The 24,454-nt window shown below is 48.7% G+C and overlaps 2 protein-coding genes across 6 annotated transcripts in view; one reads left to right on the top strand and one right to left on the bottom strand.

The window, feature by feature from the left end:
* LOC111846769 (unconventional myosin-Ie-like) overlaps window positions 1–21,078 on the top strand; it is a 32,002-nt gene extending 10,924 nt beyond the window's left edge. The window contains exons 5-28 of one of the 4 annotated variants that reach the window (XM_072698313.1): window positions 957–1,044; window positions 1,878–1,967; window positions 2,253–2,384; window positions 2,580–2,714; window positions 3,001–3,133; window positions 3,980–4,176; window positions 4,311–4,391; window positions 5,564–5,650; window positions 5,741–5,827; window positions 7,490–7,657; window positions 7,770–7,855; window positions 8,707–8,788; window positions 9,540–9,646; window positions 9,893–9,991; window positions 10,105–10,249; window positions 10,953–11,067; window positions 12,778–12,947; window positions 13,108–13,253; window positions 15,917–16,063; window positions 16,228–16,385; window positions 16,939–17,028; window positions 17,319–17,532; window positions 19,386–19,555; window positions 20,496–21,078. In XM_072698313.1, coding sequence (XP_072554414.1) covers window positions 957–1,044; window positions 1,878–1,967; window positions 2,253–2,384; window positions 2,580–2,714; window positions 3,001–3,133; window positions 3,980–4,176; window positions 4,311–4,391; window positions 5,564–5,650; window positions 5,741–5,827; window positions 7,490–7,657; window positions 7,770–7,855; window positions 8,707–8,788; window positions 9,540–9,646; window positions 9,893–9,991; window positions 10,105–10,249; window positions 10,953–11,067; window positions 12,778–12,947; window positions 13,108–13,253; window positions 15,917–16,063; window positions 16,228–16,385; window positions 16,939–17,028; window positions 17,319–17,532; window positions 19,386–19,555; window positions 20,496–20,572 — 3,004 coding nt within the window. In that variant the 3' untranslated portion in view covers window positions 20,573–21,078. Of the gene's footprint in view, window positions 1–956; window positions 1,045–1,877; window positions 1,968–2,252; window positions 2,385–2,579; window positions 2,715–3,000; window positions 3,134–3,979; window positions 4,177–4,310; window positions 4,392–5,563; window positions 5,651–5,740; window positions 5,828–7,489; window positions 7,658–7,769; window positions 7,856–8,706; window positions 8,789–9,539; window positions 9,647–9,892; window positions 9,992–10,104; window positions 10,250–10,952; window positions 11,068–12,777; window positions 12,948–13,107; window positions 13,254–15,916; window positions 16,064–16,227; window positions 16,386–16,926; window positions 17,029–17,318; window positions 17,533–19,385; window positions 19,556–20,495 lie in introns of those variants that run through there. The other 3 variants (XM_072698312.1, XR_011982248.1, XR_011982247.1) reach the window with 3 other exon arrangements.
* A 560-nt stretch (window positions 21,079–21,638) lies between these two features.
* Window positions 21,639–24,173, bottom strand: LOC111846694 (G2/mitotic-specific cyclin-B2-like). Of its 2 annotated transcripts, XM_023817135.2 has the most exons (8): window positions 24,012–24,168; window positions 23,359–23,469; window positions 23,028–23,288; window positions 22,717–22,875; window positions 22,409–22,645; window positions 22,194–22,334; window positions 21,977–22,087; window positions 21,639–21,899 (listed from the first exon to the last, which is right to left on the bottom strand). In XM_023817135.2, the coding sequence occupies exons 1-8, from the start codon at window positions 24,033–24,035 to the stop codon at window positions 21,789–21,791; spliced, it is 1,155 nt and encodes a 384-aa protein (XP_023672903.1). In that variant the 5' UTR covers window positions 24,036–24,168; the 3' UTR covers window positions 21,639–21,788. The 2 variants fall into 2 exon arrangements, with proteins under 2 accessions (XP_023672903.1, XP_023672904.1); XM_023817136.2 differs by lacking the exon at window positions 23,359–23,469 and having other exon boundaries at window positions 24,012–24,173.
* Between the last annotated feature and the right edge of the window lie 281 nt (window positions 24,174–24,454).

The following is a 24,454-nucleotide window of genomic DNA, read 5'->3' as shown; positions in this document are numbered from 1 at the left end:
GCCTGAGGCCCTGACTGGCGTAGAGGAACATCACAAGCGTGCACTTTTGGTGCTGAATTAGCTAAAGCTGTGAATGATCATGTTCTCCTTTGATCGTTGTCATCCACAGCAGTTTTGAAGGCTTAAATACACAGAGTGTGGTCAGACTGGCGCAGGCTGTAAGTTTTATACATCTGCTCCCCCCTCTCCGATTTCTGGAAGGTTCTCCAACTGATCCGGCAGATAGTCACCATCAGATGATAATCTCATCACTGTGCAAAACATTTCATTTCAACACTGATTTATGGCTGTTTCCAGATGATATTACACTAATGACATTTACATTAATTTATTTAGCAGCCAATTTTATCCAAAGCAACGTATGCTTTTGTGAGAGCAGGTCAGCCAGCCCCTGGAGAGATTGGGGTTAGGGGCCTCGCTCAGGGGCCCAGTGGTGACATCACTCTGCGGGTCACTCGATTTCAACCAGCCAAATTCCACTCACATGCACAGAGCCCTAACCTACACAGACAAACCCCTCCCCCCCCCCCCCCCCCTCCCCCATGACAAGATGAATGCGGGTAACAAAACTGTATCTTTGTGACGTTCCCCTGTCAGTTCTTCCTTTTCTTCCTTGGGGACCCAGAGTCGGTCCACGTCTTTGTTCCCTCCCAGCTCCCCGCCAGACAGTTCACGTTTTTTTGCTCGGGAGCTGGGAGGGAGCAAAAACACGGGCTGTCCGGGGCTCCCCGAGGATTTCAGGCATGATGGAGAACGAACCTCGTTGCTCAGTTTCACTGATCCCCTTGCATTTGCTGCTTACTACTGTCACTTAACATTTTTCATTCAAATGCTAAGAAAGGGATCTAACTATTTCTGTGACAACCTTTAAAGTGTAAAGAAAACCAGGCATCCTTAGGGTGCGTCCATCTCTGATCAGCGGGCTGGGAGCATAATCCTCTGCTCTCCCCCATCAGTGGTGAAAGTGGTGCCGGGAAAACGGTCGCGGCCAAGTTCATCATGAGCTACATCTCCAGAGTGTCAGGTGGTGGCTCCAGGGTGCAGGTGCGTCTGTGTGTGTTTGTGTATCCGTGCACTGGGGGGGGGACTTGGAGGGGCGTGGATGCCTTAGCAGTTTCAGGGGGGCCAGCATTTCGCAGGGGACCTGTTTTTCTTCAGGTTGAAGGTGGTCAGCCCAGCAGGGGGCCAAAGGTGACATTTCTAGCTACGCCCTTGACCATGTCAGCCTTTACGGTTTCCAGTGTCACCACCGCACCCCCCCATCTCAGGTATCACTCAGGCCATCCGATCCCCACAGAGGACTCCAGTCTCACCACTCCACAGGAGCTCAGCAGCATCTCAAACTTCAGATAAAACTTCTCTTGTTTTCCAAACCAGATGACAAGCTTCTAGAAGCTGTACTACACATGTCAGGCACAGTTCCTTTAAATTTCCTGTTAATAAACCCTCCCACAATGCCCCTCACTCCCAAAATGCCCCTCACTCCCAAAATGCCCCTCACTCCCACAATGCCCCTCCCTCATCTCCCACACTCATCTCCCACATCTCATGCACTCTGCTGTTCTGAATATTGACTTAGGAATGATATTCCAAAGAATTCTGCCTGCAACATCTGCGCCCTGCACAAGGACAGTTGGCGATGGCATTTTTCAGTAATACCCAAATCAGACCTGCTCATTTGTTTCCAAATTTAGGCCCATGCAAATAAATGAAGAGGAAGGCTGCCATACCATGTTTGTTGTTTATCTTGCTTTAGCCAAATCATTGTCTTGTGTACAGTCATATATATTTGTGATGCAGAGTGCTGTTATAAAATGTATTTGAATGGGCAGAGAAACGCCCTATGGAAGTGCATACACTCGTGTCCCCCCCCACAGCACATCAAAGACATCATTCTGCAGTCCAACCCCCTTCTGGAGGCCTTTGGCAATGCGAAGACAGTGAGGAACAACAACTCGAGCAGATTCGTAAGGATGTCTGACTTTCTCTTCTTGGAAGGCAGGCAGTGTAATCCAGCATCAGTCAGAATGATGTCATCGTTTGGCATTTACCTCACAGCCAATCTGAACGTAAAGTCCATGGAAGCCTCTCTCTGGTTGGACGGAACGTGCTCTCGGTGCTCACAGGTCACCATTGACATTGGTGCCGTACCGACAAGCAGCCTGTAGGTGGGCTGAACTCAAATTCAGAAGTGCTGCACAGTGGTGTGTGTGTATGTTCATCTCTTTCTTCTCTGGTCTCCTGACGTCCAGGGGAAATACTTTGAGATCCAGTTCAGTTCAGGAGGCGAGCCAGACGGTGGGAGAATCTCCAACTTTCTGCTTGAAAAATCACGGGTCGTTACAAGGAACCCTGGCGAGAGAAGCTTCCATATATTTTACCAGGTGGGGAGTTCGAACCCGAAACTTTTTGCAGCCTGGGGGATACAAGGAGAGCAGATTCCCGTCATACTATGAACTTAGCAACTAGCTACTGAGAACAGTCACATCTGTTATAAAGCATTTAAATGAGACCAAACTGTCAGTAGAGGGCTTGTGTTTGGGGCGTGTGCATTAAAACAGAAAACTGTCTTTCTGCAGTTAATAGAGGGAGCCAGTGACGACCAAAGAAGGAATCTTGCAATCACAGGTCTCGATTACTACAGTTACCTCAACCAGTCTGGGTCCTACAAAGTGGACGACATTAATGACCAAAGGGACTTCCATGAGACAATGGTGACTGATTGTCTGGCTTTCTTCCAAATTAGCCAGCCGCCACGAGGTCAGAGCACTGATGGCACCATTTTCTCCACCACAAAAGCAGATAGAGAATGCTTCTGCTCCATCAGTAGCTCTCTAGGTCTCAGTCTGTTCATACACAGCTCCCTGTTTCTGTTTAAACCAGGGATGGGCAGTTAAGACCTTAGAGATCCTAGTTCTGTACTTCGGAGAATCTGGAACATCTAAATCATTTCCACATGCTACGTTCTCCATGGTCAATCTGCCCGCTCTCCCCCGACAGCATGCCATGAGTGTGATCGGGATTCCCGAGCAGGAGCAGGACCTGGTGCTGCAGATCGTGGCTGGGGTGCTGCACCTTGGCAACATCGGCTTCAGGGAGGCCAGCAACTACGCCACCGTGGAGAGAGAAGAGAGTAGGTGTGCCCGCTTTGCCCTGCCCGCATCGAGGAAGGCCCCAACTTACCCTGGAGGCTCACCAGGGGACATAACAGAGCATAACTGAGCTTCTTTTCTTGTCCTCTCTCTGCCAAGTCTCATAGTGTTAGGCCAGAAGTTTGGTTGTCACATTACAAAACAAAACACAATTTTGAGAGCCATGCATATTACATCACAGGTTGAAAACTGATATACTGTATTTCCTGTATGATCTTTCTTCTGCTTCAAGTGCAGCAGATGGCTTGGAAATGTTCGGGTTTTCTAGGTAACACAAACAAACTGTATTGAAGTAAAGCACAATGTCACCGCGCATTGATCTTCAGTTCAGTTGCCGTTTCACTGTTAAGGGTGTCAGGCATGGGCAGTGCTGGCCAGAAGAATTAGATCTTGCATTCTGATGTGGGAGCAGAAGATTGATCTTAGTGATCCACTAGATTACTGTGCAAATGAGCTGTACTGCCTAGGGCGTAAATGGCCCTGGACCATCGGGCACATTTAACTGGTTTCCTGTGGTCTTGATGGGAAACGTCAGCCCAGTATAAGCAGCACAAAATCACTCTGCATTAACAATAAAAATGAATAATGTTCCTGTGAACAGATTCGAAACATTACGGAAAGTTATGAGTTTATAGATTGTTTTATAGCCTCATTTGGCAGAGTCAGGATTCAGTGTGGCTCCCATCCTTCAGCAGAGTCCTGAGAAGGTTTACAGTGTCCCTCTCACTGGCAGAAACTACCCCCCCCCCCCCCCCCCCCCCCAGGAGTCTAACTGCCCCTAGCGTGGTGGGTAGCAACCTCATAAAAGTGTCCTTCTGGTCCTTCAGTGCTGGCATTTCCCGCCTTCCTGCTGGGCATCGATCAGACGCGACTGAAGGAAAAGCTCACCAGTCGGAAGATGGACAGCAAGTGGGGGGGACGGTCTGAGTCCATCGACGTGACCCTCAATGTGGAGCAGGCGTGTTACACGCGTGACGCACTCGCTAAGGCCCTGCACACCCGCCTCTTCGACTTCCTGGTAGAGGTACAAATGCCTGCCATCTTTCAATCATGCTGCCTGTCAGTCTACAATTACACACTAATTAAAACAGATTGAGAATATTACTGTTTGGACCACTGAAGAGATCAATACGCCAGTGCCATGTTTTCCATTCCCAGTCCATCAACAAAGCCATGGTGAAGGATCAGCAGGAGATCAACATAGGGGTTTTAGATATATACGGATTTGAAATCTTCCAGGTAAGCAAAAGTACAGCCGTACTGGACTGATTGGGAAGCTGGGAATTTTCCACGCTGTTTATGTTATCAGGCAACTCTAGACATATCGGAAATCCCCCCTCATTTGGCAAAATTTGTGGGGATCCCCATTTGCTCGACACCCCTGCAATTCTGCATTCTGCCAGATGATTAAAGGAGTTCATTAACAATTTGAATCTAGCAGTTCTTTCCATTTCATGATTTCTCAGCTGTCTCATGAATGTCAGTTTCACTGCAGATATGAACTGAATATCACGCACTAGCTAAAGCAGGGACACAGACTGCAGATATGAACTGAATATCACGCACTAGCTAAAGCAGGGACACAGAATGCGGATATGAACTGAATATCACGCACTAGCTAAAGCAGGGACACAGAATGCGGATATGAACTGAATATCACGCACTAGCTAAAGCAGGGGCACAGACTGCGGATATGAACTGAATATCACGCACTAGCTAAAGCAGGGGCACAGACTGCGGATATGAACTGAATATCACGCACTAGCTAAAGCAGGGACACAGACTGCGGATATGAACTGAATATCACGCACTAGCTAAAGCAGGGACACAGACTGCGGATATGAACTGAATATCACGCACTAGCTAAAGCAGGGACACAGACTGCGGATATGAACTGAATATCACGCACTAGCTAAAGCAGGGACACAGACTGCGGATATGAACTGAATATCACGCACTAGCTAAAGCAGGGACACAGACTGCGGATATGAACTGAATATCACGCACTAGCTAAAGCATGGGCACAGCACGCAGCCTGTTTAAAACGTCACCCAGCCTTAGTGCTTCTTGTGTCTTGTGCATTACTTTGTCTGAAACTGGTTTTTACTTTAGTTCTCTACTGATGTGCAGATAACCTCCTTCAGAACATGATTAAGGCGGCAGGCAAACAGGGGAACAAAATAAAAGGCAGGCAAACGGGTACAAACGAGAAAGTGGCCAGTTAGTGCCGCCAATGTTGAAATACATTTAGGATGTTTAGGTAAGTCTGCCTGCTGTTGTTTACACCAGAGATACAGCTTTGAAGCCTAAAATAAGCAAACTTTTCTGCTGCGTATAAGTACTGAATAACTGGTGGGGCGGGGTGGGGTGGGGGTAGGGTTCTGCAGTGCCTAACGTGTCTCTGCTCGCAGAAAAACGGCTTTGAGCAGTTCTGCATCAACTTCGTGAACGAGAAGCTGCAGCAGATTTTCATCGAGCTGACGCTGAAGGCCGAGCAGGTGACGATCCGCTCACGGTCTTCCTGGCTTCCTGCCTTCCACTGAGGCCTCACCCTGGACTTTGTGGCCCCTCCCACCCCCTCTGTTTAGTATGAGTACGTGCAGGAGGGCATCAGATGGACGGCTATTGAGTACTTCAACAACAAGACAGTGTGTGATCTCATCGAGAACAGAGTGGTGAGTGCTGTCTCTTTACATGCCAGGTGGTTCGAAAGCCCCCCCTCTCCTGGCCACATCCATCCCGCCCCCCCTTTGGGGAATAGGTGCCATAGTCCTGTTAATCCATTTCACTCCAGGGCACTGTGGGTCACGTAGTGCCCTAGCAGGTTACACCTGTGACAGGTAGGAACACCACAACTGAATGAGTGAATGACTTCAGAAGGTGTTTTGTGTGTGTGGTGGTTAGCAGGGCTATAGGACAGCAGAGCTGCTCTTGTGGTTATTTAAAGAGAGGCAGCCCAGAGACTGAGGTACTTCCTGACTGAGCGGATAAATAGCTGCATTATAACCAGAGCGCTGTGGAGAGAACAGCTGTGGGTGATGTCATAATCAATTATCGTGGTGACCCATCGTAAAGAAGTAAGAACTCCCCCCCCCCCCCCGTTACCAACTTGCTATCACAGACATGGCAGTTCTGCCCTATGAACGTCTCGGTCATTTAGAGGATGGAGGTGGTCTGGAAAGTATTTGCATACTTTGTGATCAGATCTCTGTATGTGGAGGAGCACGGACACCTCCTTTGCATAGAGGAGCTCTGTATGTTTCTGCATTTTTCCTTCTATTTAACAAAACTAGTCCAATAAAACATTATATTTTACACCCCTTTGTTTTTAAATATTTGACAAAACATTTGACAAAATCATTCCAAAGGCAAATGTTTCAAACTTTGGTAAAAATGATTTTGAGAAGTGGGTAGCAAATTAATTTAAATTTAAGTGGCATACCTTAAGAATGGTCAACGTTCAGCATGTGGCTGAGAATGCTGCATGTGTGGGAACTCGAGCGCAAACAGCAGGACAGACGTGCAGACAGGATGTCTGGGCGCTCGGGATTCCCCCCCCCCAGGCCTGTGCCATGCGCCAGGCCTATTTTGCCGGAAGGTTCTTCTGCTGTTTGTGTTAAGGCAGCTACAAGCATCTGTTTTGGATTTCACAGAACACTATTCAGTGGACAGCTAGCATATTAGAAATGTAATAATCTAGCCACCAATACAGTCATGCGGTTATAAATATCTTGTACAGTCATAAAGCAGCTAGATTATGTGAAAAGTGAAACTGTAGATTCAGTCAGATTTTCTGTATCACTTAAAAAATACAGCTACTGCTAGAAGAGACTCAAGGCCTGAAGAAGTCAGAGTCACAACAAAACAAAAGTATGTTTTCTGTGGTGTATTTTTATTCTGGGGGAGCTGAAGCCCTTCTAATACGAGCGAGCTGCTGTTAACCCTAAATACAGACACACCGGGATATGATGGGTACATTATTCAATCAGTTATTCAACACTTCATTATAAAATAGGCTTTGTGTTAATGATTTAAGTGTTCTAAGCATATTTAAGGTAGGCTAGGCTATGCTATGATGTTTGTTTGGTTAGGTGTACTGTACTAAAATGCATTTCCTTATGATGTTTTCGCCTTACGATAGGTTTATCAGGACGTAACCCCTTCATAACCAGGGAGAGGCTGTATCGGGTCAGAAAAACAATGACCTCACCCATTTATCCATTTGCACTACTAGGGTATTAGTACCTAGTTCTTTTAATGTACACCTATCCACTTTCTCCAGGAGAGGCTTGGAAATGTAGATGATTCGTTGACGCATTTCATGTTTTTTCCCCCAGAATCCCCCAGGTATCATGAGCATTCTGGATGACGTTTGCGCCACCATGCACGCGGTGGGCGAGGGGGCGGACAGCACCCTACTGCAGAAGCTGCGTGCGCAGATCGGCACCCACGAGCACTTCAACACCTGGAGGCAGGGATTCATCGTCCACCACTACGCTGGCAAGGTAGGCGGGCCATCTGCCGCTCAGGACCAACCAGGGCTCTGAAAGGCCTTCCTGTCGTAGGACTGCCCAATCAGCTTCCTTGGGTCGTGCTATGTTTTTCTTTTCCTTCGAGGTGGTCTACGAGGCGGAGGGTTTCTGCGAGAGGAATCGGGACGTCCTCTTTGCCGACCTCATCGAGCTGATGCAGAGCAGTGACATGTGGGTGCCACACTGTCACCTACATGTGGCACACAGCCGGAAGGACTCCACGTCTTTTCTGTTCTTCCCCTACATGGAGGGGAATCTCACACGCCCAAAGCTCCCTCTGCGTGCTCCACCCTGCTTGTCTTGTTCATTCCCAGCCTTCGGTTGTGATCTGTCCTCCATCTGGACAAACAACCCCATGCTTCCTCCAGTTTGATTGAGCCTTGCCTTAAAGGGGCAGCACCCCAAAACTGGAAAACTTGTGTTTTAGAGGGGCTATGATGTTCTGCTGGGAGCCGCATACTTTTGGAGATATTAGCCATAGAAATGTCGGTTTATTTCCTTATTTTTGTCCATTTCCAAGTTTTCTGTGGTTTTGTGCTTTTGGGAATGCTGTTCCAAAACAACAAATAATACATTTCCCAATAATACTGAGAGTATAAGCAAAAAAAAGGAAAAAATGTAATTACTGGTCATGTGGCCAAGAGCTTGGAGCAGCATGATGTAATTAGACAGCTGTTGACTTCACTGCCTAAAAACTAGGTAATTTTGATTTTCTAGTTTCAGTCCAATAAAGCTGAACGACATTGTTCAACATTGTTTCTCAAGGGTACATTGTGAAGTATGCAAACCCCAGGCAAAACAGCAGATGAAAACCACCATTATGCTAACTGTAGTTTAGATCCCGATGCTGGACAGCGTGAGTCATGATGCTGAGTTTTCCATACTGGCCTTGTAGAGCAAAATCCACTTAAATGAAACACAGCAGGACAGATTGGCATGAGGCTCAGATGCGTCACTCTGCCGGGCTGCTGTTCTGATGCTGCCGTAATAACCTCCTCCTGTCGTTTGCCTCTCTTCAATAGTTCTTTCATCCAGGCCTTGTTTCCAGATAATCTGAGCGTGGAGAAGAAAGGCCGACCGACTACTGCAGGTAGTAAAATCAAGGTGTGGAGGAGCCGCAGTCCGACGGATGCAATATCATCCCTGTAGAGCTTCAGCCTGCGACACTGCGTAACACTGGCAAACAAACTGATCACAACTAGTTCTAAATGCACTTCTCGTTTTTTATATTCCATTTCAAAGCATTTTTAAAACCGGTAATTATCCAAATGGGCCTAAGCATCCTAGAGCAGCTGCTATGACCATAGACCTCAGTACTGTGCAGAAGTCAAAGAAAATACCTAAAGTTATTTATCTGCATAGTAAGTGCATGTATATTTGCTCATAAAAAAATGCAATTTAACATTTGAGCGTATGCAAATTAACGGTATCACCATAAAAACTAACAAGAATTCCTTCTGCTTTCCAAAAAGTTACTAATATCTTCTTGGCTAGATGAACACTTCAGTTCCCAAAACTCTCCTCAGGGGCACCTCAGCCATTCCATGCAGTTAGTAAATTTTCCCACCAGCTCAATTAATTAATTAACTTCATTACAAAAATAACTCTAATTAACTAAATGAGGTGTTTATTAGCCAAAGCTGTTGGAGTAGTGGTTTGACAGATATAAAATCATAGCTTTACACCAACATGAAGATGAAAAAGGCCTGAGCCTTTTACACGGTGCTCCAGTTTAAATGAGGATTTTGAGGCCTGTTGAGAGAAGGTTCTGATTTCACTATTAGCCAGGAGACAGTAGATAATAATTCCATGTGTCTGCTCCTTGGTCCTCCTCTCCTCCCCCTTTTCTTTTCAGAAACAAGCCAATGACTTGGTGAGCACGCTGATGAGATGTACACCACACTACATTCGCTGCATAAAGCCCAACGAGACCAAGAAGCCCAGAGACTGGGAGGCAGCCAGGTATGTCAACTGAAAGTGACTCGCTCCTGTCACTCGTAACTCTTCGCCTTTAAAGTTCACCCGACACAGCAACAGGTCTGCTGAAGAGACCTACGGGCGCCATTCTCTGCCAATACTCTTTGCGGTTTGATGTGAGGTTTGGGTCGTTAAGCCAAAACACAAGCCAAATGAATAAGAGTAAATGTTATATTTTGGGACATATCCTTCCCCCCATCCCCCGTCAGCTGCTGATCCCCCTTCTCCTAGGGTGAAGCACCAGGTAGAGTACCTGGGACTGAAAGAGAACATCCGTGTGCGGAGGGCAGGTTATGCCTACAGGAGACCCTTCCAGAAGTTCCTGCGCAGGTCTGTGCCAGACGTTATGCCCTTTTCACACTCTTTCATCTTATCAACCTGTATGCATTTCCTCAGTGAGTGTTGGCAGCGTTAACGTATGATCCCCCTGCTGCCCTGCTCAGGTATGCCATCCTGACCAAGGAGACCTGGCCGTCTTGGAAAGGCGATGAGAGGCAGGGCGTGCTGCACCTGCTGACCTCCACAAACATGGACCAGGATCAGTTCCAGCTGGGATGCACAAAGGTCTTCATCAAGGCCCCCGAATCGGTGAGGTCCCTCAGACTGACACCAGCCCTCAAAGTGACAGTGGTGTCACTGGTCACAGGTCAAATGACCAGGCCTGTTCACTGATCTCTGATGCCACTGAAATGTTGTATCTGACCCTTTTTTTTCAAACTTCTTTAAAATGCAGCATGGCCTCTACCTTGGGTCTCCTTCAGGGACGACGTTTCTCTGGCAAGCAAACAGATTCTTTAGGTTCAGAGAGCAGGTCAGGCGCAAGACATGGTTTTCTGTCGGGGAATCCGGGCCTTCAGAGCCCAGAAATGCATCTTAGCGTAAGGAGAGGTTCGGCCTGAGATAGCGAACCAGCTGCAAGCTGAGGCATTGTGGGTATATTTCAGCCAAAACCTCACTCAACAGCTGTTTCATTAACTCCTGACATTTAATAACAAATGACCTTTTGGGGTACAATAGTTCTATTTTGATTTTCCCTTGCTGGCTCGACATTTTTAAAAATCCAGTTTCGGTATAGACAAGCTATGCTATGACATTTAATATGCTTCATTAACTGTTTCTCGCAGCAAACTGTCTGCCACACAAAATACAACACATGATGTGTGGTACACAAGAGGGCGCTCTCTGCTCTACCCAGAATCCCTTAGGGTCGTGTCGGGGAGCAGCCTCGGGGGACTTCAGGGGGCCAGGCAAACTGTTTCCATGCTGAGTCCGGACCTTGTCTGTCCTGCAGATCTTCCTGCTGGAGGAGACACGGGACAGGAAGTTTGACGGCTACGCCAGGGCCATCCAGAAAGCCTGGAGAAAGCACAGGGCCCACAAGACCTGTGGCCAGATGAGAGAAGAAGGTTTGCTGCCCCCCCCCCCCCCCCCCCCCAAATGACTGCTGGCTGCATGCCTGTTCAGTGTCTCGCTAAACTGTTTGCATCAGAATACTGTGTACAGTAACAATTCTCATTTCTGGCAACACTGGGACTCGGGCTCAGCCAAATACTTCAATGTTACTTCTGAAAAACACTAAATTGTAATACATTTCCTAAAATCCTTTCATGCACATGCCAATGATTAAACTGCATCTTGCCCTGCAAGCGGTCCACCAACTTGAAGGGAAAAATTTTGTGGGTTGGTGGCGCGATTGGCACTTCAGCCACCATTCAACACACACAATGCCCTTCTGCTCTCTGCGGGAGTAGCTCTGCTGCAGCTGCCCACAGGAAGGAGATGGGGGAAAGCCTTTGGGAATCTCATTCCCGGAACGGTCGAATCTTTCAGAGAGCCAGTAGAGTCGGGCTTGTTGTGGATCGGGGCTGGTGTGGTGCTGAGGCATCATCTACTGCATGGCGGCACTGAGGTCCCAGTTTGAGGTGGCCCATCCAGGTAGGCGCGTGGAATGTCGTCTCTCCGGCAAGACGACCAACTTCCTCTGCTGTTGGGGGAGCTTCGTAAACTTCGTAAATGCATTTCGTGGTACTCTCTGAGCTACCCAGACCGGGGAGTGGCTAGATCTCTGTAGCACTTCAGTACTGGTAGTGTGGTGAAGGAGATCGATCACATCCTCATGGGCAGACACTGGAGGCTCCTGCAGAACTGCAGGGTCTACAGAAATGCTCAGTTTGTGGATTCTGAAACCAGACTTGTTGTTGCTACTCTGGAGATTCAGCTTAGATCCAGTAGGCTACCACCTACTAGGAGAATATGGCTGGATTTGGTCAGGCTCCAACATTAAGCTGTTTCTGATGAGTTTGCACACAGTTTGTGTGAGAAACTTGCAGACTTGGGTGTGATGTGGGAGACCTTCTGTGATAAGACCCTGAAGGTTGTGTTGGTGTTGCTGGTATTCCCAGAAGGAGGTGTTTCATCTCACAGGGCACCCTGGATATTATCGAGAGGAGTCGCAGCGCATGACTTGGTGGTAACTCCAGTCTGTACTGGGAACTGAGGAGGACGGCTGTGAGGGCTCTGAGGGCAGATAAGGAGGCGTTTATTAGACAAATCTGTGAGCAGGTAACACACCATCTGTGGTCTAGTGACCCACGTCCTCCTCATCTGGTTTTATGCCTAAGAAGTCTAACATCGACCACATCCTGACATTCTGGGTTCTCATCTTCCTCCTACTCTGCAGGGTCATGGGGTCTGGCAGTTGTGGGGCATCTGTTGAAGAAAGATTTAGTGATCTTGACTTTGCCAATGATGCTGCGATCTTAGCGGAGTCAATGGAGGCTCTGATTGGGGCTCTCGAGAGACTGAGTAAGGGGTCTGAGTGTCTGGGATTGCTGGTGTCCTGGATAAAAACCAAGACTGGGTTTGAGGGTTGAGGTCTCCACCCATTTAAGGGGGTCCATGGGGTTGTATTGGCTGATTTTGATTATTGGGGGGGGTTACAACCCCCATCTCACCCATAATTTATGCCCGTGTCTCGGAGTGTTTGTGACAGCTGTGATTCCATGAGTGATTTTGACTGGCTACCTCAGCTCTGAGGATTCGCCCTTTTCTCCTCAGCCAGGAACACTTCCTCCATTATCTCAGCCAGGTTCCCTCATTCCGTTTTGTATTGCCAGCCTCTGAGCTGTTCCTGAACCGTAAGGAGAGACGCAAGCACAGCATCAACCGGAGTTTCCTGGGCGATTATCTCGGCACAGACCACCAGCCTGATCTCCAGCTGCTCCTGGGCAAGGGGGAGAGGATTGACTTTGCAGACAAAGTCACCAAATACGACCGTCGCTTCAAGGTTTTGTGTTTCCTGCTTGATTTTCTTGAACGGATAGTCAAAGTAAACCAACGTTATAATGGGATTAAAGTAAAACAATGTCAGTCTGAAAGCCTTCTAGGGTCAGCACTGAGATGTCGTCTCTGACAAGCTTCCTTTCTCTGTCTGTCTGTTCTTACAGGGAATAAAGAGGGACTTAATCTTAACCCCGAAATATGTGTACCTGATTGGTCGGGAGATGGTAAAGCAGGGTCCCGAGAAGGGATGCACGGTGATGGTGTTAAAGCGGAAGATTGACTTGGAGAAGATCCTGGCTCTGTCTCTCAGGTGAGCCCTCATAGAAGGGGCCCGGTTTGACAGGAGAAACACTGACAGTCACCAGGCGTTGTCACTGGCAGTCATGAGACCAGCTTTATATCGCATTTGAAATACAAAAATATCACACGTTCCAATCCCTCCACATATTCAGGCTACGTTTCGCTATGTTTATTATTATGGGAACAGACCTTTCTCATTATTACCGGATTGAGATCATCGGCTTTATGAAATGACACGTCCGCCTTAAACAAGCCTGAGTTCTGACCCAAACCCTGATGCCTGCCCACTTGCCCTCTTGCTGATTGGTTATGGGTTCGGTTCACTTTTGTGGTTCACTCCCCGCACTGATTTTGATAATCCTGCCCCCTGTCCCATCCCACACCATTGTGTTTATCGTCATGTCTGGAGCTTTTCCAATCTTTAGATAAATGTTCTTTTTTCTCTGCCCTTTTAAACAGACCCCAAGCCCACCGCTCATCCCTCCCTCCCTCAGTTGTTCTGTAACCTCACACCCCTTTCAGCTCTTTCTGTTTATGTATGTCTTCTGTGACCACTATGCTTACGTCAGAATGCCTGTCTTTTGTTTCCGTTCCTTCCCCCAGTTTAATTACATCCATTCCCAGCTCCTGTCCCCAAACGGAGTCTATATTCATCCCATACCCTGGTGTCTTAAAATGGATGAGAGAGGGATATAGGGCTCTCGAAGGAACAAACAGGCACGCTTAGGTTCACTCAAATACACTTTAATAAGTAATACAAAATGATCTCACATTAACACCAATACTGAGCTATCATATTGAAGGCAATGCAAAATAACTCGTACTACAACGGATATCAAATAATATATATCTTATAGCTAATAGTATTAGGTGCAAAGGTATGAATATATATATAGAAAAGAAGCAATTACACATACAAGAAGCAAGGAAACATAAAAAGTTACGAAATATTATCACAAGCGGCGATAATTTACTCGCAACAATTAAGGGAAAGCATAAGCAGTTGCAAAGCTATTTACACTCGGACGTGCTATCATCACCCACCTTCACACATGGACTGGGGAGCCCTTTCAGTCCTGGCAGGAGACCAACACGTGAGTTCCGAGAAAGTGCCGGGCGATGCGCGCTCTATCCCACGGCTGAACTCCGGTCAGTACTGGGTTCTCCCCCTTCCTTTATACTAAATTTAGAGTTGCGTGTGGGCAGGGGGTAAGCTGGCCAGGCTCACCCCTTCCCCCCAGGCAATATATGGTGTTCCAATTCCCCCTTTTGTCCGAGTGATTCTGCTTGCGATAACATACTTCAATGGGCGTCCTGGCGCCAGGTGTCTTTGCGCAACACCTCCCTGTTCCCCCCTAAAGGCAATATAGGGTGCTGTATACCGACCCCCCACCCTATCTCCCGAAACCAAGATAAGCATCCTGGCTTCTTTTATGAGCCCAAGTTATTTACGGCAAAATTAGGTTTTACAGGGGATCGGTAAATAACTTGTTCGTGCAGTGTAGTGACATTTGGGGTGAATCATGGACGATTGATCTGAATTTCAGGACGATCAGTCCACAGGCGATCGGAATTAATCAACAATTACAACTTTCCAGAATATTATAGTAAAGTTAATTCCATGTCACGTGGGTGACGTAATCGTCCGCGAATTCATCCTAATACACCTGGTCACATGGTAGTGTACAGTGGTCACTTGGCAGTGTACAATGGTCACATGGCAGTGTACAGTGGTGACATGGCAGTGTACAGTGGTGACATGGCAGTGTACAGTGGTGACATGGCAGTGTAAAGTGGTGACATGGCAGTGTACAATGGTGACATGGCAGTGTACAGTGGTGACATGGCAGTGTACAGTGGTGACATGGTTCACTGTCCTGTGAGTAAGTCTTACAGTAACAAATTCTTTTTGAACTCTCCAGTTACTGGCAGTGGTTATAAGGCAGGAAATGGACAGTGAAACGATGTTAGCTCTGCCACCTTTGCTCTGACAGTGGGCTCCCGTCGCGCTTTAAGCTTATGCTCTGCCCCCCCCCCATCCCCCCGAGCATCACAGTGGGAGTTAGGAGACACATACCCCTACTGAGCCGGGGCCGGCAGAGGAAATCTGAGATGGCTTCAGAGGCTCCTCAGCACTCGCCTCCTCTCAGAGTCTCACATCTGGCCTCACTGCCGTCTGCAAAGTGCTCAGATGCTCAAAAGGCAAATATATAAAAAAGTGATAGAAATGATAATGATTGAAAGGTTAATGATAGAAAGGAACCCCCTCCCCCACCCCCCTGCAGACAGCATTATCAGCTGCTGCCTGATCCATGGACCTTCCCTCCGTGTCTCACAGTGTTTCCAGGTTTCTGCTGAAAGAGTCATGGGTTGGACCGTTACTTGGCTCATCTGCCCTTCATGGAGAGGCTGTCATGTGACAAGCTGTGTACAGGCTCAGGGTTAAGCTGTAACAAAGAGCCGCATAAAAGACTCACTAAAGAGACTCATGAAGACTTGTTACATAGGGAGGAAACTATACACTGAGCTAGAGATCTCAGCCTTGCTGTCCAGGGTCACCTGTGAATTGGCCGTTAGTGCTGAGCACGCAGGAGAGCGTGCCATCGGAGCCATCTGTCCTACGTGACGGTGACAGTGATGGCCGCTCACTGTCTGCCTTCCCTCCGCCTTCAGCACCATGCAGGACGATTTCCTGATCCTGCATGAGCAGCAGTATGACAGCCTGTTGGAGTGCACTTTCAAGACCGAGTTTGTGGGCCTGCTCTCACGCCATTTCCAGGAGAGGACCCAGAGGAGGCTCCCGCTCAAGTTCAGCAACAAGTGAGCCTGGTGGCGTCGGCGGTGTCAACCCCCCCCCCCCACCCCCGGTCACCAAGGCCCCATCCTTCCCGTGCTCTGCGCCCCATGCGTGCCCCCCCCCCCCCCCCGACCCCAAAACCCCGCCCTTCCTCATGCGTGTCCATCCAACCCCTTTCCCTCCCCAGGCTGAACCTGAAGCTGAAGACGGAGACCTGGGGACCCTGGCGTGCGGGCGGCTCCCGCCAGGTGTGTTTTGTCCTGGGTCAGGGTGAGCAGGTCGTGCTGCAGGCCTCCGGCAAGAGACTGCAGGTCAGCATCGGGCCCGGCCTGCCTAACACCTCACGTGAGTGTCGGGCGGCAGGACCCCGCAGCCCCTCTGCCACGCCCTAGGGAGACGTATGCCACTGTATAGACAGACAGTCGTCTCTTTATTCATCACACATGTATGTATTGTTCAGCTTGTGGCCTCTGCACTATTTTACCCTGAAGAGATGCCAAACTGCATTTGATTGTTAGCTTTGCGCAATGATAAAACGGCTGAATTTAATCAAATTTAATCAGATATACTGGTTCTTAGCTGCAGGTTTGGGGGGGGGCAGTATTCAGTCAGCTTGGTTATTTGATTATACCCCCTTTATTTATTAAACTCGACCTTCTGGATCAGTTATAGGCTTTTTGGAATATAAAGAGGACTGGAGATGCCACAAAAACTGCTGGCAGGATTGTAGTAGAGAACCACAAGTTTAATGGCTATGAAACTGGGCACCATTGTGGGGGGGGGATGATTCCTGCTGTACAAAAGCTTAGCTGCTTCAGTAAGTTATGAGGGCAGTCACAAGTCTGAAACAATAGCATGACCGCTACGAGGTTCTCATGGATCCAAGGTGCTGTTCCAGGGCCGACCAGGAAGAACAGCCTAACACACCAAAGCAGCTTGCCAAGGGTCCCCCAGAACTACCCCACTCGGCCGGCGCCCCCACCCCCAGGTACACGCAGCATTGCCTGGGATACTGTGTTTTCAGAGCTAAACTGCTTTCAGAGCACTCAGCTGCAAAAACGTATGGCTAACTCTCAACCAGGTTTCGACTTGTTTCATTTGAAGCATTAGACTTTTCCGGTACCCCTCTGCGGGGGACTACTTTATCTGTATCTATTTATTTATTTATTGATTTATTTGTACATTTTTACATGACTGTGTGTGGTTTTGATGACAGATGCTTGAAAGCAGTCTGCTTAGTTTGCAGTATTGACGAGAATTGCGTAATTGGTTTTTCAGTGTCCCAACAAAATGGAAGACCGAACGCCACCAGACAGCCAACCAATCAGAATTACAGCTTCCCGCACCAGTCACCCAATCAGGGGCTAATGTCAAGCAACATGACCCTCCCCTTTCTGCCTCCGACCTTTAATATTATGCAGCTGGAGGACAGAGGAAACGAAGTACAGCTCAATTTAGAGTGTCTGAGGGTGCCTGAGCAGGGAGCCGCAGGGTGAGCATCAGGGCACAGTAACACGTCTCTCTCTCTCTCTCTCTCTCTCTAAACATAACTCCTCCATGGGCTTGATATGATCAAGAATCCTCCCATAACTGTACTTGCTATTTATACTAAAACTGTCATAAATAGCCTGAAATAAGCAGTTGGATGATGTATGAATGGATGTCACGTTTATGTGGGATTTTAGATATTAATTAAAACTCGAAACATACATCCATCAGTCTTTCAACTACTTCTTCAGTTCAGGGTCCCTGCAGGCTGTGGGGCTTCCCAGGCAGTGAGAAACGCGCAGGGCAGGCTTACACCCCGCGTGGGATGCCAGTGAGAAACGCGCAGGGCAGGCGTACACCCCGCGTGGGATTCCAGTGAGAAACGCGCAGGGCAGGCGTACACCCCGCGTGGGATGCCAGTGAGAAACGCGCAGGGCAGGCGTACACCCCGCGTGGGATTCCAGTGAGAAAGGCGCAGGGCAGGCGTACACCCCGCGTGGGATGCCAGTGAGAAACGCGCAGGGCAGGCGTACACCCCGCGTGGGATTCCAGTGAGAAAGGCGCAGGGCAGGCGTACACCCCGCGTGGGATTCCAGTGAGAAACGCGCAGGGCAGGCGTACACCCCGCGTGGGACGCCAGTGAGAAACGCGCAGGGCAGGCGTACACCCCGCGTGGGACGCCAGTGAGAAACGCGCAGGGCAGGCGTACACCCCGCGTGGGACGCCAGTGAGAAACGCGCAGGGCAGGCGTACACCCCGCGTGGGATGCCAGTGAGAAACGCGCAGGGCAGGCGTACACCCCGCGTGGGACGCCAGTGAGAAACGCGCAGGGCAGGCGTACACCCCGCGTGGGACGCCAGTGAGAAACGCGCAGGGCAGGCGTACACCCCGCGTGGGACGCCAGTGAGAAACGCGCAGGGCAGGCGTACACCCCGCGTGGGACGCCAGTGAGAAACGCGCAGGGCAGGCGTACACCCCGCGTGGGACGCCAGTGAGAAACGCGCAGGGCAGGCGTACACCCCGCGTGGGACGCCAGTGAGAAACGCGCAGGGCAGGCGTACACCCCGCGTGGGACGCCAGTGAGAAACGCGCAGGGCAGGCGTACACCCCGCGTGGGACGCCAGTGAGAAACGCGCAGGGCAGGCGTACACCCCGCGTGGGACGCCAGTGAGAAACGCGCAGGGCAGGCGTACACCCCGCGTGGGATGCCAGTCAGAAACGCGCAGGGCAGGCGTACACCCCGCGTGGGATGCCAGTGAGAAACGCGCAGGGCAGGCGTACACCCCTCGTGGGAATGCCAGTGAGAAACGCGCAGGGCAGGCGTACACCCCTCGTGGGAATGCCAGTGAGAAACGCGCAGGGCAGGCGTACACCCCGCGTGGGAATGCCAGTGAGAAACGCCCCGGGCGGGCGTACACCCCGCGTGGGATGCCAGTGAGAAACGCCCCGGGCGGGCGTACACCCCGCGTGGGATGCCAGTGAGAAACGCACATACACATTAATCATCCAGTCTGATAGAATGAAAATTTTCATTTCTTTCTCACACACACGAGAGATCCATTAAAAGAATCACCTAGAGTGGCAGACTGGTGAATTTGCAGAAGGGAGCCAGTTCTTTCAACCACTTCTCCTGGTCAGGGCTAAAGGGTTCTTAAGATTATCTGAAACTGAATTTCTTTTAAAGACCCAAAATTATTTTTCAGAAATACCAGTAATGGGGGAAGTATTATTTGTGCATGACATCTGGATCTTCTGAGCGCTGAGATTATACTGCACAGTGGTACACTTACTGCCTTTCTAATGTGGGTTTGCTCTATAAGTTGTTAACACTCTGCACTGACACTCTCTGCATCCCAGCGCTCAAAGGGAGATGCTGAGCCGGCCCACGCCAGGGGCTGGCCGACCCAAACCCACCCCCAAGCCCAAGCTACAGCTGCCACGCTGCAAGGCGCTATATGCCTACGATGCTCAGGACACGGATGAGCTCAGCTTCAATGCAGACGACATCATCGAGATCATGGAAGAAGGTCAGGAACCCCTATGGCATCAGACGGCAGAGACATCCAGTGCAAGTATGCACTGCGAGTCCAGTGCAAGCATGCACCGCAAGTCCTGGCAGGATGATTCAGGGAAGGTCTAGAACAGGGTTTTTCAGCTGGTATTCAGCTTTAATAAAACTTGACAAAATGCATTACTGATAATCTCACGCACTCTGTGTGATAATACCCCTTGGCATCATCCTCAATTCCTTGGAGGAAAAAATATCCTACAGAGACTGTCAGGTCCCGCTCTGCCTTTTCAGGGGCCCTAAGCAAAGCCTTACTTGTGAGCCCCCCCCCCAGCCAAGAACAGTGCTGATTATTTCACTTCCTATACAAGGCAGCTAGTTCAGGGGCCCAGGGAAACTGCCTGTTCTGCCTGCAGCTACAGCCGGTCACGTCTCTGCCTGCTCATAAACATTCATTTTGATGTATGATTTTTTTATTATTTCTCATTTTGTCTAGTTATTTATAATTGTTATATATGTAAATATGTAGTATATTTTTTCATGCCTAATTTGCCTGGATCCAGCCAGGGGGACTGGAACAGAAATGAAAACCCACCCCAACCCCGGGTCTTTAGTTCTTAGTCATTCATAAATTCAGCCATCATTGGTGGGGGGTCCCTAGCTATGGTCAGCTTGTATTTGACAGTCCCTGATGTAAGAAAGGTTGAAAAGCCCTGTTCTAGAACAAGGTCAGGCGGTTCCAGTCCTGCCATTCTGCAGACTCCTCCTCAGTCAGTGACTAGGCGACACAGGTTCGCCAAGTTTTAACTACTCAAGGACATCTGTAGTGTTTTTGGGACTTTAGGATAATAAAACATTATAGGGAGAAATGGCCAAAGGGATGCACTCATTCCGTCTTAGACTGAGGGAGGGGAACCTGTCCTTGCCCTGCCAATCCAGCCTTTGTCTCTGCTGTTTAGATGTCTCTGGATGGTGGACAGGGAGACTGCGAGGGAAGCAGGGCCTGTTTCCCAACAACTACGTCAGCAAGATCTAGATCTGCTGTATTCTGGGGAACACCCTAAAGAGGGAACCAGAACGGATCCGGAACCTCCAATCAAATGGAAAGGCAGAGAATGCGATCCCCCTGGTGTTGTACAGTCTTATTCCTGTGGTGCTGGAGCAGTTGGCAGCCAGAGGGCCCAAAGGTATCTCCCAAAGGCTGATGATTGCAACAGTCCTAAGCCAAGGATGCAAAAGACCAAAGGAAGGAAAATGAAACGGACTACCATCGTGCCTTACAGCACATCTCCTACAGCCACAACTGTCACTAAAATGGGGATTTACTGGAATTCAATGAAAAACAACAGTCCTGAGATGTATTTTACTTAGTCACTATCAAAGCAATGGAAATGTTGAAGCAAGAGTGGACAGAGTAACACTCTACAGCCACACACGTTTACAGCTTTCTATTGATTACATTCTTTCCTTTTTGAAAACTATCAGTGATTAATGTTTTATGTACAGGGTCCCAGGATTATATTAAACAATCCTTTAAAAAGATACTTGTCTCCAGCGTTGTAACACCTCTTTAGTGGAAATACATTTCACTCCGGAATTTGAAGAACCAGTTTTCTCAAAATGAAATGACATTCTGTCACTACAATGCATTCTGGGCTCCAATTAAAACACTGGCAACTCAAAACAAATCATAATTCATTAGCTTGTGGGGAAACATTCACAAATTAAGGTTCAGATTGAATTTCATAAACTAAGCAATTCATTCTAGAAAAATTCCAAAGTTGACCTAAGTGTCTACTGTAAAAACAGTTCATTTCTTGGTAAAAACTTGCATTTTGATATAGAACGACTGATCACAATTTTAGAAATCCATGTTTGGCAAATATTTTAAACTGAAGTTCAGTGGGAATCTGCTCCAGAGTTCCCAAAATGCCATAAACACACTGGAATATTACAGCAGGCAACAATGTCTCATGCAGAGGATGTATTGGACCAGTCAGTCATTAAACTCATCAACACACAGCCAAGTAAAGCACTGCAGTCACTCTCAGGGTTCCTTTGAAAATCCACAGACTCACAGCAAAGCAGACGTTTGCACTGCCTTTAAAAAAATTAATTTGTTTATTGAACAAACAAAATTACAAACTAGCACACTTAAAAATGGAATATTAACTCCATAATAAAAGAGCAGAAGTTGGATTTAAAAAATATATACAGTATATATTTATTATTAATAATAAAAACACTAGTCCTCAGAATCCATTCAGCAGTGGTGCTGCCAGGTTCTTCATGTCTGAGGACTGCAGCTGAGAAAGCAGACTGATCCTCAGTAGCTTACTGCTGGCATACTTGTTCTTGACAGCCTGCAAAAGATGGACCAAGATGACATGACTGACATGCCTTTAACCAATGAGGTGACAGGAATTGGACGCCGGCTCACAGCATGTTTGGTGAGCCCTTCGTTGACCCTGACGACATTCTTGGCCATGTGTTGCATGATGGGCTTGAGGTGGACTTCATCGTAGCCAGTATAATGCTGCTGGGTCACAGACTGGAAGCGGGCATACAGAAATATGGAGACAAACATACTGCGGTCATGCCAGTGATCAGCCTGCTTCGCCGGGGTGGGGGGGGGGGGGGGGGCGCATTGACCTTACCCACTGCTGTCCATCAATAACAAGCTGGGAGAGACACAGTGCAGCAGCAGCAATTTCTGAGGGTCGATAGTGCAGCATGTGGTAATCAGTCAGGGTCAGCTCCATCAGGTACTTGGCTAGTGTGTACTTTACTGCATCGGCCTGAGATAAAGCAGAATCGGGCACATAGAGTCCAGAAGCAGGATCAGACCCCACCCCCTGGCAACAAGCCATACCTTGCCAGCCTTCGACGCCCTCCTAAGGAAGTGCAGAGGGAGGGGATGACCAAGGTCAAAGTTCAGGTCCTTCAGCATCAGTATCTCCATCTCACAGACCTGTGCCCTCGAGAAGGCGTTGTCTGTGATGTAGACAAAGTCGGCGACCTCTGGGGCACACATCTCCTCGTACTTGCTCGCGATCAGCATGGCAGCCACACCAGCCAGCTGCAACTTCCGCTTGGACACAGGCTGCACCTGCGAGCGCATGGGCGTCTACTGACCAATGTCCAAGGTGGCCGCATGCTCAGATTGGGAGCGTCACTTGCCTGGAGGAAGCGGTCAAGGATGGCAACAGTCAAGTACAGAGTCTCCTGCAAGAGCTGGAACCTCGCATGCACCTGGATCAGCCAGTTCACCAGGAGGGCGCGCATGTGCTCGTTTATCTCATAGCCCAGCATGTACCGCGGCCAGATAATGTACTCGGCCTGAGAAAACAGGATGCAGAGAGGGGCTAACTGGCAGCATACAGTTACTTTGAAACAAGAGCAGCTGATGCAGATCATAGGGTTGCCGCATTGCTGACAACTTCTACATTCGATTGCTATCAAGCACACGATAGCTATAAAGCACACGATACCTCCAGATCCTTTAGGTACTCATAAATGTCCGTTACGTATTCAGAACACAGCTGAGGCATGCCAGAGTCTCCTTCATCGATGTCTTCAACAGCAAAACGGGTGCATGAGAAGGCTTCGTTCATGGACACGTCGGCACACACCACAGCAGCGACCTCTTGTGTCTCCTTGTGACGGACAGGAGAAGCAGCAGCCGGCGGAGCTGGATCCTGGGAATCCGGCTTCGGCTTTTTTGTAGCCTGGACCTTGAAGGACGCAGATTTCTACGGGAAGAACGCCGAGGTTTATATGCCGTTACTGGAAGAAAAGAGCATAGTTCCAGCTGCAGCCTACCTTGGCCGGGCCCGGTTTGCTAACGAAGTTTGACAGCTCCGCAAGCACCGCTCGCCTGGTGCCAGGGGCACCGATCTTGCCCAGTGCCACCGCGTTTTCGCCATTCCGTATCTGTTTGTGGGGACACACGGCGTTAGATAAGCGCCGACCGGCCATCGGGAAGTTCGTGGGATTTTTCCCGGTGGCCGGTCTCTTGCTTATACCACGGGAACCCAAGCCGTCGGTCGATCTCTGCATGTTACCAGGTCGATAGCAGGACATGATTAATGGATAATGCTTTATTTCATTGGTGGCCAACCGGTTGATCGCGACGGGCAAAATATACCAAAGAGGGACGCCGATCAGTTCCCGGGGTGCTTTTGTTGCCAGTCCGCCCCTGGCGTTAGATATTCAAGTGCTTGGTTAACTCCCCAAGAAAGAGGATCGTGTCCCTCAACTTGGAGCCGCGAACTTATCCCTGCGGTACAGGAGTTTACCATGATTCCGCAGACTATTTTTTTAGTCGAGTGGTATAGGGGGTTAAGCGCTTGGTTTGTTTTCTCCGGTGCAGGCATTGCACAGGTCTTTCCAAAACATACAATGAATGCACAAACAGCCAATTTGCATGCTTATCTACTAGAAACAATGCTACAAACATAAGTACAGCTACTTACTACCGCGCCGATTGCCAGAGGCATCCCAATTGTCGTCTGAAATTATAACGTGAAGACACAAGGATCCCGGGTCTCCGCAATCCCTTCGTCAATCGACAGAAGACTGGTATCCCTTAGCTTGCCAATGAAGCCCCTTAAATGTCATTCCACTCTAATTTTAATTGGATCCTGTTTCACAGTCTTTATATAATTGGTTGCCAAATAGCATGCACCAAAGCGACTTATGCCATTGTAATTCGCATTTACGTTATATTTCCCAAACTTGTGCAGTAAGACACTCCGTTTCACACATGCATGTCTTCATACTGGAAATAATTTAAAACGAATAAACCTATTAATATATAAGAACTATTGCCCACATGGTATGACCCAGAACTCTGCAGCAGTCACATGCCTACGCTTTGCATATCCCCGTGTTAGTTCATAAATAGGTACAGCAGTTT

Source organism: Paramormyrops kingsleyae, chromosome 13 (assembly GCF_048594095.1).
Source record: "Paramormyrops kingsleyae isolate MSU_618 chromosome 13, PKINGS_0.4, whole genome shotgun sequence".
Classification (NCBI taxonomy): domain Eukaryota; kingdom Metazoa; phylum Chordata; class Actinopteri; order Osteoglossiformes; family Mormyridae; genus Paramormyrops; species Paramormyrops kingsleyae.
Note: the sequence above shows the minus strand (reverse complement) of the source record. Positions and strands in the feature narration are given on the sequence as shown.

What these genes read in the sequence shown, in the direction of transcription:
- LOC111846694 (XM_023817135.2), bottom strand. Translation starts at nt 24,035, where the DNA reads ATGCCTCTGGCAATCGGCGCGGTA. An exon ending in CTCTGGCAATCGGCGCGGTA is followed by an intron (nt 23,470 to 24,011) that starts GTAAGTAGCTGT and finishes CCCCACAAACAG; the next exon opens with ATACGGAATGGCGAAAACGC. An exon ending in GCAAACCGGGCCCGGCCAAG is followed by an intron (nt 23,289 to 23,358) that starts GTAGGCTGCAGC and finishes TTCTTCCCGTAG; the next exon opens with AAATCTGCGTCCTTCAAGGT.